General features: G+C 38.9%; 2 protein-coding genes across 3 annotated transcripts; one reads left to right on the top strand and one right to left on the bottom strand.

The window, feature by feature from the left end:
* Nucleotides 1-2591: 2591 nt before the first annotated feature.
* On the bottom strand, nt 2592-4677 carry LOC103702918 (LOB domain-containing protein 1-like). Its single transcript, XM_008785557.2, has 2 exons — nt 4324-4677; nt 2592-3355 (listed from the first exon to the last, which is right to left on the bottom strand). Exons 1-2 carry the CDS (start codon nt 4582-4584, stop codon nt 3002-3004), a joined length of 615 nt encoding a protein of 204 aa, XP_008783779.1. The 5' UTR covers nt 4585-4677; the 3' UTR covers nt 2592-3001.
* Nucleotides 4678-11918: 7241 nt separating this feature from the next.
* LOC103702868 lies at nt 11919-17384 on the top strand. Of its 2 annotated transcripts, none has more exons than XM_039124971.1 (3): nt 11919-12738; nt 13958-14736; nt 16181-16971. In XM_039124971.1, the coding sequence occupies exons 1-3, from the start codon at nt 12037-12039 to the stop codon at nt 16305-16307; spliced, it is 1608 nt and encodes a 535-aa protein (XP_038980899.1). In that variant the 5' UTR covers nt 11919-12036; the 3' UTR covers nt 16308-16971. The 2 variants fall into 2 exon arrangements, with proteins under 2 accessions (XP_038980899.1, XP_008783715.1); XM_008785493.4 differs by lacking the exon at nt 16181-16971 and adding an exon at nt 16981-17384 and having other exon boundaries at nt 11923-12738.
* The last annotated feature ends 148 nt before the right edge of the window (nt 17385-17532 follow it).

The raw sequence follows: 17532 nt of genomic DNA, 5'->3' as shown, positions 1-17532 counted from the left end.
TTAAATAAATTAAGTGAGACGAATTAAATATTTCATAAATAGATTAAGCAGGTTTTAAATAGATTAAATGAACCTGGTCCGATCTAGTTAATAAATGAAACAAAATTGGTTAAAGATCTAAATTCGAATCCAATCTATTTAACAAACAGATCTAGATGGAACGGATTGAAATGTTAATTACTATTTTCATGTTTTATTTATGCTCTACGCTTGGTCATACCCTCCTGCGCCTCTTAAATTTTTCTAATGGTCAGATACAATGGATTTCACCACTGTGTCTCCAGGAATTTGTTTGGTGCGACCCAGATCAAACACCCCATGAAAGCTGTGATTACACGGAAGGACAGCTAGACTTTTGCTTTGCTTTTTTTCTAGTTTTTCTTTGTGGGATTTGGATTCCTACGTTGAAATAGGTGGCGGAGGGACCCGCCCGCTTGGGATCACAGCGGGCGAGTGCTTTCTGTACACTGCCCTGCACCAACTTGATTGGACGTTATTGCCTATGTAGTTGCGGTCACTTGCCAACCGAGATAGCCCGGTAAACATTCTCAAGAAAATAATCCCCAAGAAATATCAGTTTGTAGAACCCAAATTTGTAAGGGGTGATATACTAGCGAAATATATGAGAATCCATATAGATATGTGTTTAGTCCCACATCAGTTACTTATTGGATAGATCTTGGGTACTTATACAGGATCAAAAAATTCAAATAATACCTTTCGGCTAGCCATTTTGGATGAAATCCTGCATTGTTGCAAATGATATCAGAGTGGATCCGGCTCATAACCTATGTGGACTAGGGGACACTGCAACACGGATCCATTGAGGCTGACCATGGGCCGATCGTGGTGTTTGCGATTAGATTTGAATAGATTTAAATCCTTAGCTTGACGAGGACGTCAGGGTTTAAACAGGGAGAGTATGTGAGGACCCATGCGGGCGTGTGTTTAGTCCCATATCGGTTATTTGTTGGATAGATCTTGAGTACTTATACAAGATAAAGGAACCTAAAAAATATTTTCCGATTAGCCATTTTGGGTAAGGACCTGAGTTGTTGAAAAATATTTTCGATATACCAAACATGGCAGATTAATAGATAGGTGATAACTATCTATTTCAGAGATCATGTACAACATTCTGCGATGCGGAGCATACATCATGAAGGATCCCGTCTCCCATCCTTTTTATATTTTGTAGGATAGGAGGATGAAAAACCTATCTATGTTCCATGTCTGACCCTTATATTTTTGAATGACTTGCGGTTGCACTCTTTCCTATCCTTTTATTTGTATAAATATATATATATATATATATATATATATATATATATATATATATATATATATATAGTTATCCTTAATTTTATATTCATTTTTTTTTAAAATAATCGAAAAAAATAAAAAAACATCAAATCAACCGAACTACATGTATCGCCCATGTCAATGGCTAGTTTATTAGTGATAACATGAAAGCACCATAAATAATACAATACTATAATATAATGATTTGAACTAGACTAACACTGCACAAAGTCATGACTCATTCACCTAATTATTATTCCAATTAACTGGGACATGAAACGTTAGATATCAGATGGTGAAGGACAAAAGCCAAGAAGCTTCCACTTGGAAAGGGATGGATGGTGTTTGGCAGAACATTCATGTCTGTTTAGAATAATACGCCATTACTGTAGTCTGTAGACATTATTAAAAATTATCTGACACACATGTGAACTAAATGCGTTTAAGGTGTTCAGAAGAATGCAGTGGAGCTCGGTCTTACGTACTTCTAGATCACTAAATTGGTTTCATGCATCATGATGTTGTACGATATGTCGCATGATGCCTTGGAAAGTAGACGAAGTAAAACCACCCTTCCTTGACTCGAAATTGCTCATGAACACAAAGCTACAAAACCATTCTGTTAATATTCTCAAACCTCTCTAGATGAAGTAGGTGGTTAGGCATAGAACTTATCACTCCATAGGCCTATCTCTGCTTAATTTAATAGATTAGCAATCTAAATAACAGCTTACATAAGTATGATTAAAATAAATTCATGATAATGAGCCTAGTTTCAACAGCTGTGCAATATATATATATATATATATATATATATATATATATATATATATATATATTAAAAAATGGAATAGATGACATTAAATTGTTGGGCTCATGTTCATACTAAATAATTGTTAAAGGGCCACTCTCTCCTATGAGAAACAGCTTGGGTACACCTAACAAGCACTCCAATAATGATCATAATGCTTGGCTCCATACTATCAATAAACACTAATCATACTCTTGAGAGAAATAATCACTTAATCATGTTAATTCAATAATTAGCAAAATACTTCTTCTTGAGCAAAATACTTGCGGGATAAGAAGATAAATTTTCTAACATCACATCATTAGCCGTTAGATTTTAAGAGGTGATTTGATATTCAACTACAGTTTGAGCACATGCACTCAACTCATTTACTTTCTTCTTTCTACCAAAGAAAACTCATTTACTTTCTTGTAGGCCACATGCTTTACATGGCGACTCACTCTTTTGAGATACAAAGCCTTCCAATTGACTCACTAGCTAGTCTGCCTCCAGAGGAAAAAACTTTTTGTGCAATTATGTCATAAAGATTGTTTGACAAGGAACCCACCACACTGGACCATAAGCAGTTTAATTCAAGGAATAGCCTTGTATATGACCACATATTCTCACCATGATGGACCATAAACAATTTGTAACAATTCCACAAGAGATGTCCACATGAAGCTTCAAAGTTATGCGTAGAGAGTTCACCACCATTTCCTCAAGTCGAAGGATAACAAATTAGTGTTATTTCCTTGGTACAAAACATGCCTCTCACATCTCTTCTCCTACCTATCCATCTCGAGTACGAATTCAAAATCGAAGATGAACATCTTATTCGCTTTTTATATATATGCCTATATCCATTTATTCATCTGGTGGCGTACGTTTCTCTCTCTTAGAATTTGCTCATGTCCATAAGGGCTCTTCCCAAATTGAACCCTGAAAATAATCATCTTGCATGGAAGCATCACTCTGAAATAAGTTAGGATTATTTGTGTTGAAGCTGTGAGGAGGTTGTCGCACGAACTGCTGCTGAGACTGAGTCATTTCCATGCAGATGATCGCAACCAAGTTTGCGTACTGGGTCTTCGTAGTGTCGAGCTCAGCCTGTGTCCGGGCTAGCTGGGTTTGCAGCTCGCTAACTTGTTTCTGGAGCTGGCAAATAATCCCTGCGCACCCATACACTGGGTCTCTGATTCGAGCGTTTGCCTCGTATGCCATGCTGCTCACTGCATCAGACCTTTGGCTTTCTGGAAGCTCCTGTAACAGCCATGATCCATTAAGTTCCATTCGATAATTCTAGGAAGCCACAAAATATATCTTTGTATTGAATTAAATGACATGCTCATCATGAGAGAATGCCATAACTTGATGATGCTGTATTTAATTTTGAGTCTCTATTTTTTGGATGTGGTGGAAGTAGGGGATCATAACGCCTTATTCCCTTCCCTATCCTGCCAAATAGTCTTTTGGGTTGATGGATCAGGTTTATTCCATCCTCTTCCACTTGCCTCATAATCTAATTCCGTGGAGCGGGGTGGGATAAGCTTATTTCGTCCCGTAATTTACAGGCAAGTAACCATATCATCCCTCAATGTTGTCTCCACAGTCTTAGTTATGCAAAAAACATGTGAGGGCAATTTTGCTCTTGTAATAAAAATTATTATTATTATTATTATTATTATTATTATTATTATTTGAGGGAAGGGGAGGCCGAGCCACCCAATTTATCGAACATGTGAGAGAAGTCTACATATGAGAGTCAAAAGAGGCATCGATGAAAGGTACAATGCTAAGGCAGGAGGAAAATAAGCAACATCGAGTGAAAAAAAAAAGTAGATGAAACAACAAACAATATGATGAGAAGAAGATCAATTTAGCTTTGTCTTTGATTCAATTTAGCTTTTTATCAGAATGCTTCCTTTCTTTATTGTCATAAAAATTATTGCCCATTAGATACATTCTATTTCTTCCTCTTTATCTCCACCTACATATTTCTTCAACTAAACACCAAAAACCCGGATAGTTTTTGCTTATTCTCTCCAAGTTCATTCCGCAGCCAAACGTGGCCTAGGTGACTGAAAGCCATCTTATGTTAGGCGACAATTAGGTCAAGAAAGACATAGTTCCAATGCAAGATTGCTTTAGACTACTGATGGACTGGAGCATGAGTTTTGCAGTTCCGAATATGTAGGTTAATTTACCGAGGATTCCAAGTGATGCATTACCTGTAAGAATTTGATGATGTTGCTCGCACCGAAGACTCGATGAGCGGTCGCGAACTTGAGGGGTTCGTTGGGAGGGAAATAAGGCGCAAGCACGCACTTCTCAGTGCATCGCCGGCGGAGGATCTTGCAGGCGGCACAAGGGCTGAGAACAACAGGGGGAGATGCCGGGGGTAAATGAGGAGAAGAAGCAGGAGAGGAGGAGGGAGAGGAAGAGAGTGGATGACGGAAGGTGGTGGTAGTGGCTGCGTCACCTGCCTCCATGAGAATAGAGAGAGGGAGAAGAGTTGGTAGGAAAAGCGAGTTCCGGCGGGGGAGAATGATGAAAAGGAATGAGTCAGGATCCCAATGAGGAGATCTTCGAGAAACACAAGGAAATATATAGAGAGCGGGAGGGACATGGAGGCTGAGGTTGATAACGTTAGCGGCTGCTGGGAAAACTGACTTCAGCTAGTTGAAAATATTTTACTTAGTTTGCTGCACCAACGGGTCGTGCTTTAACTCTGAAGTCTCTGCACTTGCTCGAGGTTCCAAAATTGCGGTGCTTGTAAATTCTGTGGTCTAGAAAAGCAGGGTACGTTTGCTGATAATTTTTTTACCACTAGCAAACTTGTGGCCTTCTATATACTTAATGAAAGAAATAAGACTTGCTGTTTAATCATTTCGGCCTCAAAGAGACATTATTTATCTCTGATAACAGGAAGGTTAGTGAAGAAATTATGATAATTTGAGTTGGTTTTGAGCCTTTTAGCATGTGGCTCAGCTTGATTTAGAATGGGTTAGGAGCAAGAGTTTTTTAAAATATATATTGCATCATAATTTACTCCATCTACGATATCATTTTGATCAAGTAGCACTATAGGCGCATGTAGTCAAAAAAATAATGATTAAAAAAAGAAGTCCCATGATGTAGTATAGAATAGATTGCAGGAATTGGTGCAATAGTACTTGGTGCAGTATTGAATCGTGACTTAGATGCATCATGAAGGTCAAAAAAAAAAAAACACCTTCTCTGTGACATACTGGTGCGAAGCAACATTTTTAACCATTAGAGTCCGCGCCACATTAATTGTATATCTCCGGTCCCCATCCATGGTAGGTGAAAGCAACCACCGTAGAAGATGACCATGTTTTCCGGTTTTCCCACTATCATTTTTCTCACTCTGGATTTCTTGCCCCCACATTGTCCTCTCACCAAAAATGTGTGGGATCTTTGTATCGTAGTCCTATATTCGCTAATAAAAAAAAATACTACATAGCTAGGTATATATATTAGCCTAAACCGGTCATTTGCTGTAAAGTCATAAAAAATAATATTAGAACTAGATCTACTGTGCATCACAACTTTTATTAATCATGTAAGTTTCTCATTGAGGATGTCATAGTCAAGAAGAATCTAATTGGTATCTCTGAAGAGTTGAAATCTTTCTCGACCATTTTAACCTCTTCTCTAGCTAACTTCCAAGTTCCATCTCGTTGTCGTGTGGACCTAGTACACCTCGAACGAGGCACGGCATTCACCCATTTACTCTGCAGTTAATCACTTAATCTTGTGAAGATCGTTTGAAAAAAAAGAGACATCTTGTGAAGGCCGTGTGAAAAAAAAGAGACTTGTATCGGGGTACTGACGTGAGCATTCTTGTAAACATGCATATCCATCTAAAGTTTAGTGATGCAATGGCAATTGGCTATTTTAGGTAGATAAGAACGTGAATAATGATCCGATAGCGATATGTTCTTGCATCGCTTGAACTTTGAAAAATCGGTCCACTGAATTACACAAGCAGCATGTGGTTGGACGGGAGAAGTTTCTGGCGTGTTTGTATGAGTCACGTTCTTTTGTCTTTCAAGAAATAGCATGAGTCATATTTTGGATTTCAGTTTCCTGGTTAAGTTCCTAGCTTGTTACACTACAAAAGAAGGAATAACTCCCGGCGCTTTTTTTTGCCTCTACCGACGCTTATAAGCGTCGGCGAATTCCCAGCCCACGCTTTCCAAAGCGTGGCTCAGACGTCGAGCAGGTGGGCGTGGGTCGGGTTTAACCCGACGCGTTAAAAAAGCGTCGTTGGTCTATGCCGACGCTTTTAAGCGTCGTTCCTTTTATCATACTCCGACGCTTATAAGCGTCGGCGATAAGGGTAGCTTTTCCCGACGCTTTTAAGCGTCGTTTCTTCTATCAGACTCCGGGGAGAAGGGTTGGTTACTACGGGTTTAGTCCGACGCTTAAAAGCGTCGTTAAAGGCTTGCTTTTCCCGACGCTTTTAAGCGTCGTTTCTTCTATCAGACTCCGACGCTTATAAGCGTCGTTGTATGTGAACCTTTACCGACGCTAGAAAAAAGCATCGGCAAAGGCTGGAGCTGAGCCAAACTTTTCCGACGCTTTCCCCTAGCGTCGGGAAAAAAGAGTCGGCAAAACTCATTTTTGTTGTTTATCAATTTCCATATAGTAGTAATGTATTTTTATATTAGTTTCGTGTAGTTTGATACTCTTTCCCTATGAAAGTTGTCTCAAAAGCAAATTAATTACAACGTAGGCTCATAATTTTTAGAATCTCCCTCGATTTTTATAATAAGTTAAACAAGCATGTACTTCATTCTCCTATCACAAAACTCGATCTCCGTTTGACTGTCTAATAAGTGAAGCAATAAGAAAGTTACATATCATTATACATCTATACCAAAGTAGGTTAGATCCTACACTAGAACCACATATCATATACCAACATGCAAAAGATGTAGAATTATGTACACCCACTTTTTTCTTTAATGTTACGCTAGGTAAGGGGAATAACAAAATAAGAAGAAAAAAAAGAGAAAAAATAATAGCATAGAATATATATACGTGATTCGGTTTATTGACTTATATCCACGAGCAAAGACAAAATTTTCTCACAAAATCTAACCATCCATACATCCGATATCTAGAATACTAAATTGCTCTCAGAGTTACAAGCAAGATCCGCAGTATCGAAACTGGTTCCCATGCTAGTGGGCTAGCGTTACGATATGGAACAGCTAACTAATTGGGGTAGTTTTGGCTTGCGGGGGCTCTACTACTGAACCCTACTAACTTATTGTATGGCCCAAATAAAACAAGTACAACTACCAAATGGATCTCTTTTCTTCCTCTCCACTTGCTTCTCTCATTCCTTTCTCTAGAAAAAAGGGTTCTTTTTTATCTTTCTAGAGCTTGGAAACTAAAAACATATTCATCATTTATTAATCAACATTAATTAATATAATAAGTTAAACAAGCACACATTTCATTCCCCAGTTACAAAACCTTCTTCTCCGTAACCATACGAAAGTAGGATAGATCTTGCAATACCACTGTATATATTTTACTCAGCATTCCTTTGTCTTTTTTGTGTTTCCCTTTAAGATACATAAGTGGTTAATCTCCTCCTCCTATTCTATACCCATCTCAACCCATCTAAATCGGAGCTTAGACTCCCGGACAGCGCGAACAACTCTAGGAACTGGAAAAATCGAAATCCAACCAAAGGTTCGGCGGTTTTGTGTACCATTTGTGAACATATATCTTATACATCAAGTTAGAATCTGGCATCAATAAACTGATCTCACATCAAACAAAAGCTGCCTTCCACTAACATGGCCTCGGAGGTTTGCACACTTCTCTTACCCCAAAAACAAAAAAAAAAAAGAGCGTTGCTCGCTTGATTACCACATCCCACCAACTCAATTTTGCGAGCCACACCTGTCCCGATCCACTCTGCATGCTTACGTGCCCGGAGGCCCACGCGGCATCTATTGCCTTGCTTTCCGCTTGGATCCTCCGAGTTTCCCGCCCGGGACTTTACTTTTTTTTTTTTTCCTTAAAACGGACGAGTTAGACTATATCACAAAATATCATGAACAACTCATATTGTGCAGCCAGAATGAGCAGCTATCCAATTTACAGCGCTATTAGTCTTCCTAAAAATATACTTGGCCTGAAATACTACCGCATTTTCGATCATCAATCGAATATCTCAAAGCAGGGATGGTCCCGATCAGACCACCTGGGACCCTATGCTTTCGTTAGATATGCTGCCACTTCTCCTGGCACGATAAATTGCTCTAGCGACAATGAAGTCCCTCTCTCTTTCTCTAGTTTGATGCTGACAAGCTATAATGACACCCAGAGATGCTTCTTTCCCCCAGCTCTCCTTTTTCTTTCCCTAGATTTAGCTTCCCGTTGCTGCGTGGAGGACTGTTTCCAACTGAAGGAGTTGGCCAGCACTTATCCCAAATTGTCAATCTACAACCCCTACGAACAAGTGCCAAGTGTTTGTTCGGTCTGTGTTGCTCTAATGAGACGAAAGAATATATGGGAATTGGGAAGTGGACCTGTGGGCGCCCGGATATTGGTGGGTCTCGGGTGAGCAGATTTCTTCCAAATGGCCTCCTTTCAGAAGTTCCCATCAGTTGGCCATAAGGTGTCGCCCATGTGCGACTTTGGTTCATTTAATTAAGCTTAAGCTGACGACTGAAGCAAGGTTTTAGATTCTTTGCTGCAATTTGAATTGCAAAACAGCGTCCTGTGGATGATTTCAATCATGTATCGTAAATATGAAATTTGTTTATAAGGATTGAATCTGCTGATCGCTGTCTTTTCTTGCAAATTAAAATCCACGACTCATGATTTTGATTGTTTTATCAATATAATATTCATTAAGTATCAGATCGCATGTTTTCTGCAACATTAGGCTGTGGTTCCATGATTTAATGACAAGTTAAATATGACTACCAGATCACAAAAGATAGACTACGCCCGAAAATCCAGCAAAGGGTATCCCACTAATGTGGTGGGAGGAAGCTGTCTCGCATGGCAAGTTTCTCTCTCTCTTGGTTCGGTTAAGATGTCACTACTTTGATACATACTTATACTTGTGTTCTTGTAGTTTAGTAGATTTAATTATATACTTATAATAGTAGTGCTAGTGGTTATTATACTATACATGTTATAATATTTTGTCTACTGTAGCATCCTTTCATTCTGAAAAATAGCCGTTCTATAGTCTTTGCTTAGTGCAAGACTTCATACATTTGTAATCTTTTATTGATTATTGTATTCTAAAGGTTCGCCGTTGTAATAGGACGATGCTTCACCTACTGTTATTTTCAATTTACAAATGTTTTAAACATTTCAAATATCTAGTTTTCCGGTATATCTCGCAACAATTTAATGAACCTACTTATGATCCATCAGTGAAAAGCTTTATAGCTAGCTAGCTCCTGAATTGAATAATGCATCAGAATTACAGTGTTTGTAAAGGCATGACCCTGAGAAAAAGAATCCTATTATTGAACTTAAATGACAAAATGGTGATGTAGGTGTCTACATTAGAAGCCATATAATGGAAGTCCATACAATTAGAGTGACCGCTTAGGGGCCTCTGAGAATTAGAAGATTTAGATAAGAAAGGAGAAGGCGGCAACGCTTCATCCATGCAAATTTCCAAAAGTAAAATTGGATCTATTAGGTAGAAAAATCTTATAGAATCTAGTTTCTTTTCAATTCTATTTTCAACATCAAAGATCTTGTCATATACTGATGAAAAATAGTACTAGTTGCAATAAGTAGTGTCTAGAAATACATGACATTAAGTTCTGGAATCTCCAAAACAGTGTTCAAAGACAGCTAACAGTATACCACTCTCCTCCAAATTAAAACCAATTGACAATATTAGCCATGTTCAAATAAAAGTCTAAGCCAAATATGTCAATAGCTTTTGTTAAACTTTGAAAGGTATTGCTAACTTATGCAATTGATGTCTAGGAAATCTTGAAATGTCTAAGCCAACAACAATGCACAACATTGATGTGCAATTGCTTGTAGATCAGTGAAGCTTGAAATTGTCTAGGAAAGTTCTATGAGATATCATTGATTCACACAAAAAGTTAACCAAAACCACATGATGTTAGTTTGGCAAGTAGGCACTCAACCAAACCCTCAACCAACCCCTCATGTGTTGCACCAATTCAAAGTTGTTGGTATTATCAAATTAGGCATACTAAGCATTCTTCGATCGCTAAAATTAGTTGTTCCTACCATAATTTCCCCATAACCTTTATACCAGCCCAAACTCAACACATCAGATGATCAAATGAAACATTAACAATTCATCAGATTCTATAAATCCTTCGAGGGGTCGAAGATTGGTCACAAGAAGAAGAAGAAAATACATGGCCCAATAGGTCCTATGATGTACCACCAGTTTTAAATATCATCAATCACGCCCAAGGCCTACAGCAAAATGGAGGCTAGGTCGATTAAGCCAAAACCCAATCTCTAGCACTTTATGCCGTATTATTCAATCTTGACTTCATAATCATATCCAAACAATAAAGCCCAACCATTTGTCTTAAGATACCTCTGCAAAAATATAGGAACAACAGATCTTACATGAATCTTATAATTAGAAACCACGTTATTGTTAGTAAATAAAATCTTCTTGAGTATTCTAAGCTTTGCACATCTCGAGGAGCAATATCTCATAAAGATTTCTTGTTTGTTCATTGAGTGGCATATGTGAGAACGATGATGCAAAATTTTATGAGTGATATAGATTATATCATTCTAAATAAAAACCATGGACATTTGTAAAGATCTTGAATCCTTAATGCACAATCATCCTTTTTCTCCACTCTTTGGAATGCTTCTTCAAGCATTTCTTTCTTTCTCTCCTTTTTCTTTGACTCACATCTTACATGACTGTGCTATACATATTTGTTGCCGCCAAAATTCGATTTGACGGAGTTAGATGAGTTAGCGAATTGAGAGTGGTCAATTTCTACTTGGATCGGTCTGTTCGGACCGATCTGCTTGAAGCGGTTTGCTTGGAGGTGAAAATCCAAACTGCAAACAAGAGAAAAAAATACCGAAGATTGCCATACTTGATCTAGTAAAAGATTCTCCAATGCCTAAGTTAGATTGTATTTTGAGGAATAGTAGAGATCTAAGAGATCTATATAGAGTGGAGCAAGAGAAAAAAAAGACTTCGTTGCCCGAAAAGAGCAGAGATATATTATAACCGTTGGTCATACAATAATTGATCATCATGCGAGACGAGTTGTAATTATCATGCAACGTGCCTCATGAATGTGTAAGCTAATATGGTCGGTTGATCTGATCGATCACAAGCCGACAAATCCAGGCTACATCAATTTCCTTTTGTGATCTTTTCTATAAAACCCAAGAAACTGCAAAACTGGACTTAACATTGCCGTATCTAGTTTGCGTTGCCTTACTTCTGGTAATTTTCATTGAAAAATTCCAAGAAATATCAAAACGCTAGTCTTACGTTTGCCATAAGTGTCCTGGAATGAGTTATCTTGCTATAAATCACAGAATCGACGAACTCTCTATTCGGTGTGGTAAAAGGAAAACTGTGTTTGTGAACAGAGCTAATAACCTGCCTCTTGGCTAAGATTCAAGGTAGAGGTAACAACCAAATCATGGTAGCCGCCCCATTAGGCCCATTGGACCTTGCCACTTGCCTTTGAAGGCCAAGCCCATTCGGAAAAGAAACCAAGTACCCGACCCACACCACGCTCACTAAATAATAGGGCAGAACGGGATTTCCATCAACTAGAGTCTCAACACGCGTCCAAAACCAAAGGCTACGATGCTATCGATCGAGAGAGGAAGAAGGCTCGTGCCAAAGACTTAAGTGGGGGCGAGTCTCCTCTCTCGCCGACTCACCCTCGCCCATGGACGACACCGACGAGCTCGAAATCCTCGTCTCCAACCAACGCCGCGAACTCATGTCCGCCCGGATTGCCGAGTCCGACCTCGACCTCGCCTTCCGCCTTCAGATGGAGGAGGCCATGGCCGCCTCCCTCGCCGTCCTCCCCTCCCACTCCTCTTCCTCCTCCTCCGGCCCACGGCCGCCGCCACCTCCGCCCCCCTCCGGCGATGAAGACGACGAGATCTCCCAGGTCATGGCCCTCCAAGCCCTAGAACTCGAACGCTTCCACCAAGAGAGACGAGACAGTGAGCATTGCCAGGCCGAGTTCCGCCGCATAGCCGAGGATCTCCGCCGCCGCACCCACGACGAGCGCTTCGCCCGCGAGATCGTCCACATCTCGGACAAAGAATGGGAGGAGTGGGGGGACGAATTCGAGCGGCCGATCGAGGCGGTTCGCAACGAGGAGGAGCCGCCGTTCCGGCTTTACTTTAAGGGCATGACGAGCCGGGACTCCGTGAGGGGGAGGTGGCTCCAGCTTTCCGCCATTGCGGCGGCGGTCTGCGATCCCCAGGACAACCTCTTACTCAAAATCCAGAAGCCGATGCCGACGGCTGGCCGGGAAGTTTTTGAGGTCAAGGCGTTGATCGAGGGGCTTAGTGCGGCTCTGTCTTTGGGCATCAAGAGGATCGATGTGTTCTGTGACTATAGAACTCTATTTAATCACGTGAGACATCTGCACTGCTATGTTCTTGATGATTTTCTGATTTAGACTTGGTGGGGTTTTGATGGATGATCATCTAATCCGGAGTTCTTGATTCGTGAAACCCTAATGTATAGCTTGGATAGCTATATATTTTGTGATTAGGTTATCTCGTCAAGTTAGGTTATGGATTTTCCCTCCGGAGTTTCAATATTTAGAAGAATTTGTTGATTAAAGTTGTGGTTTATCAGCTGTATATCTTTCCCATCTTTCTTCAAAAATAGGTCAAATCATCTCATTAAAGATATCTTTTCTTGGTCTCTTTCATGATTGTAAAGATGCCATTTAGATAGGGTTGAAAATGGTATTCCATGGTGTCACTTGGAACATTGCATGTGGCTGCACCTTGAATGGGTATAGTGTGGTTTATTTACTTTGATCTTCTTGATTATGACTTTTCTTTTTTCCGTGACAAAGTGTTTTGGATCAGTTTTGGAAGTTCCGATTGAAAATTGATATCTACAAGGTCATTTCTAAGTCTGCATATTCTCCCTACCAAAGTTCACCGTCTCAATACCGAACACCGTACCGGTACTACACTAGTATAGTATCTATAAGGTATAGATTTTTTTTACATACTGAGTGCCGGTACACCATCCGTACCGGATACTAGTACTGAACCGGTACAGTACGATATACCCTATACCATCTGATTTGGGTTGGTACGGTATATCTTGCTCCCTACATTGTTATAGCCATACCCTCCCGCTAAATTTGCAACTCTTTCTAGTAAATTGTTTTTTTACTCGGTGCAAGAAAAATTTAGGCATTTTATATTCACTATTCAAGTGATACGAATCCTAAACATCATCATCAAGTTTTGATTGATAATCTTAGATCATGAAGTAATGTTGTAAACATCTATTCATAACAAGGCAGTTGTTATCTCATTTATTTGAAGAGCCCAGTATGTTACAAATTAATTGAAATAGTCTGTTAGATGCTTATGTCTAAACTATTTTTCTGCCTGTTCATTTCTCCCATTATGCACTCATATAATTGTCTGATGTATAAACTACATAATTATTAGTTTTGGGGCTTTTTTGGTATTCTCATGGTAACAACTCATGCACAAAGCTCTAAATATACACGCTTGTGTATACTGATTTGTCAAAAAATTCTGATGCGTGCTCATGCAAAGAAATATCCTCTATTAACTCATGACATTGTCATTTTTTTTCAGATTACAGGGAGATGGTTTGTGAGACAGAACAAGGTTGCAAACATAATCAATCAAGCAACATTGCTGCAAGGGAAATTCGAAAGATGTCAAATTTTCTTGCTTCCACGATGCCATATCAAGTTTGTGTACAGATTAGCAAGGGATGTGATAGATTCTCAGATCAACAAAAATGTTGAGTTGGGTGGCAATCAAAATCTGAAGGAGACTTGCAAGATCTGTCTAGAAGTTACAGATCCTCCTCAAATGTTTGTTGTTGGTGGTTGTTTGCACTGCTTTTGCTATTCCTGTATGAAACAACATGTGGAAGTTAAGTTACTTCATGCAATGCTCCCTGGTTGCCCACATGATGGCTGCAATACTAGGCTTGATGTGGAGAGTTCCAGGAAATTTTTGTCACCTAAATTACTAGATATTATGGTCCAGCGCATAAAGGAAGCATCAATTCCTCCAAGAGAGAGAATTTATTGCCCATACCCAATGTGCTCAGCTCTGATGTCAACAAGTGAAGCAATACACCCTCAGCAGGTTGCTTCTTCTAAGCAATTCATTGATACATCTGGACTTAGAAAATGTATTAAATGCACTGGCCTTTTCTGTATCAACTGTAAGGTTCCATGGCACGAGAAAATGTCATGCTTTGAGTATAAAAGGTTAAATCCAAACCCCCCTGCAGAGGATTCAAAGTTACAGTCCCTTGCAAAACAGAAGTTGTGGCGCCAATGTGTGAAATGTAACCATATGATTGAACTAGCAGAAGGTTGTTTCCATATGACTTGCAGGTATTTTATTTAATGCTTTCTTCTCTCCATGTCTGTTATTCGCAGTCATTATCAGTAGTTCTATAGTTCTTACTCTATAACAGGGGTCACTATTTGGTGTTTTCTTGTTTCCATAACATGTGTTTATTCTATAAAGTCGAAATGCCAATTTTACGGGAGAACCTTGATTATATAGCTTGATCAACAAACCTTGTCCAGTCTACATAAATCAGCTACAAAATCAATGTATGATCATTCATATTTTGGAGAAAGTGTTACCACCAACCTCAACCTGAAATCCACTCACTAAAGCAGCGCATTGTTCATGGCGGAAAAGGCATCTTTTGATGAGAGTAGCCTACTATGAAAAGCAGACCATTTGGTGGTTGGAGAACGAACATTCTCCCCTGCCCAAGAAAATAAGGAATAAAAGGGGAAGACTAGCCTTCCTGGTCAGATGGTTAAAGCTCATCACAAAGCAACCTTAGTGGTTCCTCTGGACATGAAAAGAACCTAGATGACGAGGGAAGACAGCGTTTAGTAGTGGAAATAGCATTCATTTCTAAGGCATAGATCGAAACAATATTATGGAATATGTTGAAACTCATAATGAGATGTATACTGTATATGTATTCATTTCTCTTGCTTTTCTGTAAAGAGAATTCTTACTTTTCTGATCTATTTGCCCATGTCTTTGAAATATGCTTGTGTTTATTGATTAGATGGCATATACTTTATCACTCCTTTACATTAGTAATCATCCTTGTTGCACTGCATTCATGGTAACTTCATGACCGGTAATTACTTCTCTTCAATTAAAATTTTGCTTCACTATGAAGGCTATTTTCAATCGTTCATATTTCTTTAAAAATTAGTGGAATTTAGGAGTGTCCTGCCTGTCGTGCAGCTTCTGTTAATATCAGTAACTTCAGTGTTTCAGTTTGCTTAGCATTTTTCAAATTCATATTATGATGTTTCTCTTATTAAGTTTGTCCTTATCTTTTGTCACGATTCCTTTTTTGGTAAGTTGATTTATAAAATGTTGGGCATAGGTGGTCTGAAATAAATTACTTTACATTTTTCAATTTAAGAGATGCTAAAATCTCCATGCTGCAGCAACTTCTTTCTATGCATGTTAGTCCATGCTCCATATCAAGGCTTAGACATGTTGCCCTCTTGGATATTTGAATGTGTAACACTTAGTTGACCTTGTCTTATAAAACTATCTTCAAGTGAATGGGCTGCTCAAAGGTTAACTCAATATATCAGGGAATCCGTGCAAGAAGTTTCAGTTATTTGTTAGTTGCAAGAATTTTTCTGTCCCTGGCTTGCTCATTTTTCATGGGCAATGTATACGTTGGTTGAATGGCATCTTCTTGCTTGCGTATGATTGTTATATGCTCCACATGATTCTTCAAATTCATCTCTAACATCTGTGATAGCATAAACAAGTAAATGTATCTAGATGGAGAATTACTGTCGAGAATGGAGATCTTGACCAGATGCCTAGCTGTGATCCTCCTCCTCCTCCTCTGAGTGATGAAAAGGCCTTTGAATTTGTCTGCTTGCTTCTTCGATGTACCACTTATTGAAGACCAGGTCAACCCTGGTAAGAGTTCAGGTTGTTATGAGATAAAAAAGTGGGAGTGGGATAACAAAATATCTTTCATTTATATGAAAATTCAACTATTTAAGTCATATGTAAATCTGAATCTTGTACAAATTAGAAGTTGTATTACATATATCTCAAATTTTTAATCTCTGATCAAGGGTGGTTGTTTTGTTAAGGGTATACATGTATGTATGTATCAGGTTTTGACAGTGTGCTTGTCAAAATTCCTTGTTTCCTTTCCAATTTGATTTTTAATTTTTTCCCTTAAGTGCCAGGCTATAATTTTATTGGGATTTTTTATTTCTTCTCCACATGATTGCTTCATTCTCATATAACCTACTAAAAATGCATGCGCTGTCAGATTTATGGATTTGTCTGACATGCTTGGATTGGTTCATTTTGACAGTGTGCTTGTCAGAATTCCTTGTTTGCTTTTCCAATTTGAATTTTAATTTTTCCCCTTAAGTGGTAGGCTATAATTTTATTGGGATTTTTCTTTTCTTCTCCAAAATTATCTTTTTGCGATTACTTCATTCTCATATATTATAACCTAATAAAAGTGCATGCACTGTCAGATTTATGGATTCGTTTTTTGCTAGCCCCTTTTCACTAGTGTTTTCGACCAAGGGAAATTTGTTTGTCTTGTTTTGCAGGTGTGGTTATGAATTCTGCTATACCTGTGGGGCTGAATGGAAGGACAAAAAGGCTACGTGTTCCTGCCCATTGTGGGATGAGGGCTACATTTGGTATGATGATAGTGAAGACGAGGACTCAGAAGACTTTTATGATGATGATGACAATTATGATTATGATGATGAGGATGATGATTACGAGGATGATTATGGCCACCATTGATAAGGTTGCACTTTTCATTTATTTCACCCACCTGTGTGTGCAGAAGCTCATCACTGCACTTCTTTCTGTTAAACTTGGAATCTGAACTTTTGAAACTTTGCTTTTGAGAAAGCTCATATATAGCCATCAGTTGGCCTGAATGTGAAGAAACTCTTCAATGTTGATAACTCTAAATTTATCATTAAATGTTTTTTTGCTTGGATCGCAACTTGAGCACTATGGGAGCCATCATAGCACTAGGCAGCTCTCATACGAGACCCACCATTGATGTCTTTCTATGTACATTTTGCCAACAAGTATGTTCTGCTGCTTAGAGTTGTGAAGTTCAACGCCAGAAAATAGGTATGGCT

The sequence above is a fragment of the Phoenix dactylifera genome, chromosome 3, assembly GCF_009389715.1.
Source record: "Phoenix dactylifera cultivar Barhee BC4 chromosome 3, palm_55x_up_171113_PBpolish2nd_filt_p, whole genome shotgun sequence".
Lineage (NCBI taxonomy): Eukaryota > Viridiplantae > Streptophyta > Magnoliopsida > Arecales > Arecaceae > Phoenix > Phoenix dactylifera.
The sequence above is the reverse complement of the archived record's forward strand: the minus strand, read 5'-3'. Positions and strand labels throughout refer to the sequence as shown.

Excerpts from the sequence above, each read along its gene's own strand:
- LOC103702868 (XM_008785493.4), top strand. The coding sequence starts at position 12,037 with ATGGACGACACCGACGAGCTCGAAATCCTCGTCTCCAACCAACGCCGC. Across the intron at positions 12,739-13,957 it reads ATAGAACTCTATTTAATCAC|ATTACAGGGAGATGGTTTGT; the intron begins GTGAGACATCTG and ends ATTTTTTTTCAG. Across the intron at positions 14,737-16,980 it reads TGTTTCCATATGACTTGCAG|GTGTGGTTATGAATTCTGCT; the intron begins GTATTTTATTTA and ends CTTGTTTTGCAG.
- LOC103702918 (XM_008785557.2), bottom strand. The coding sequence starts at position 4,584 with ATGGAGGCAGGTGACGCAGCCACTACCACCACCTTCCGTCATCCACTC. Across the intron at positions 3,356-4,323 it reads ACATCATCAAATTCTTACAG|GAGCTTCCAGAAAGCCAAAG; the intron begins GTAATGCATCAC and ends TGGCTGTTACAG.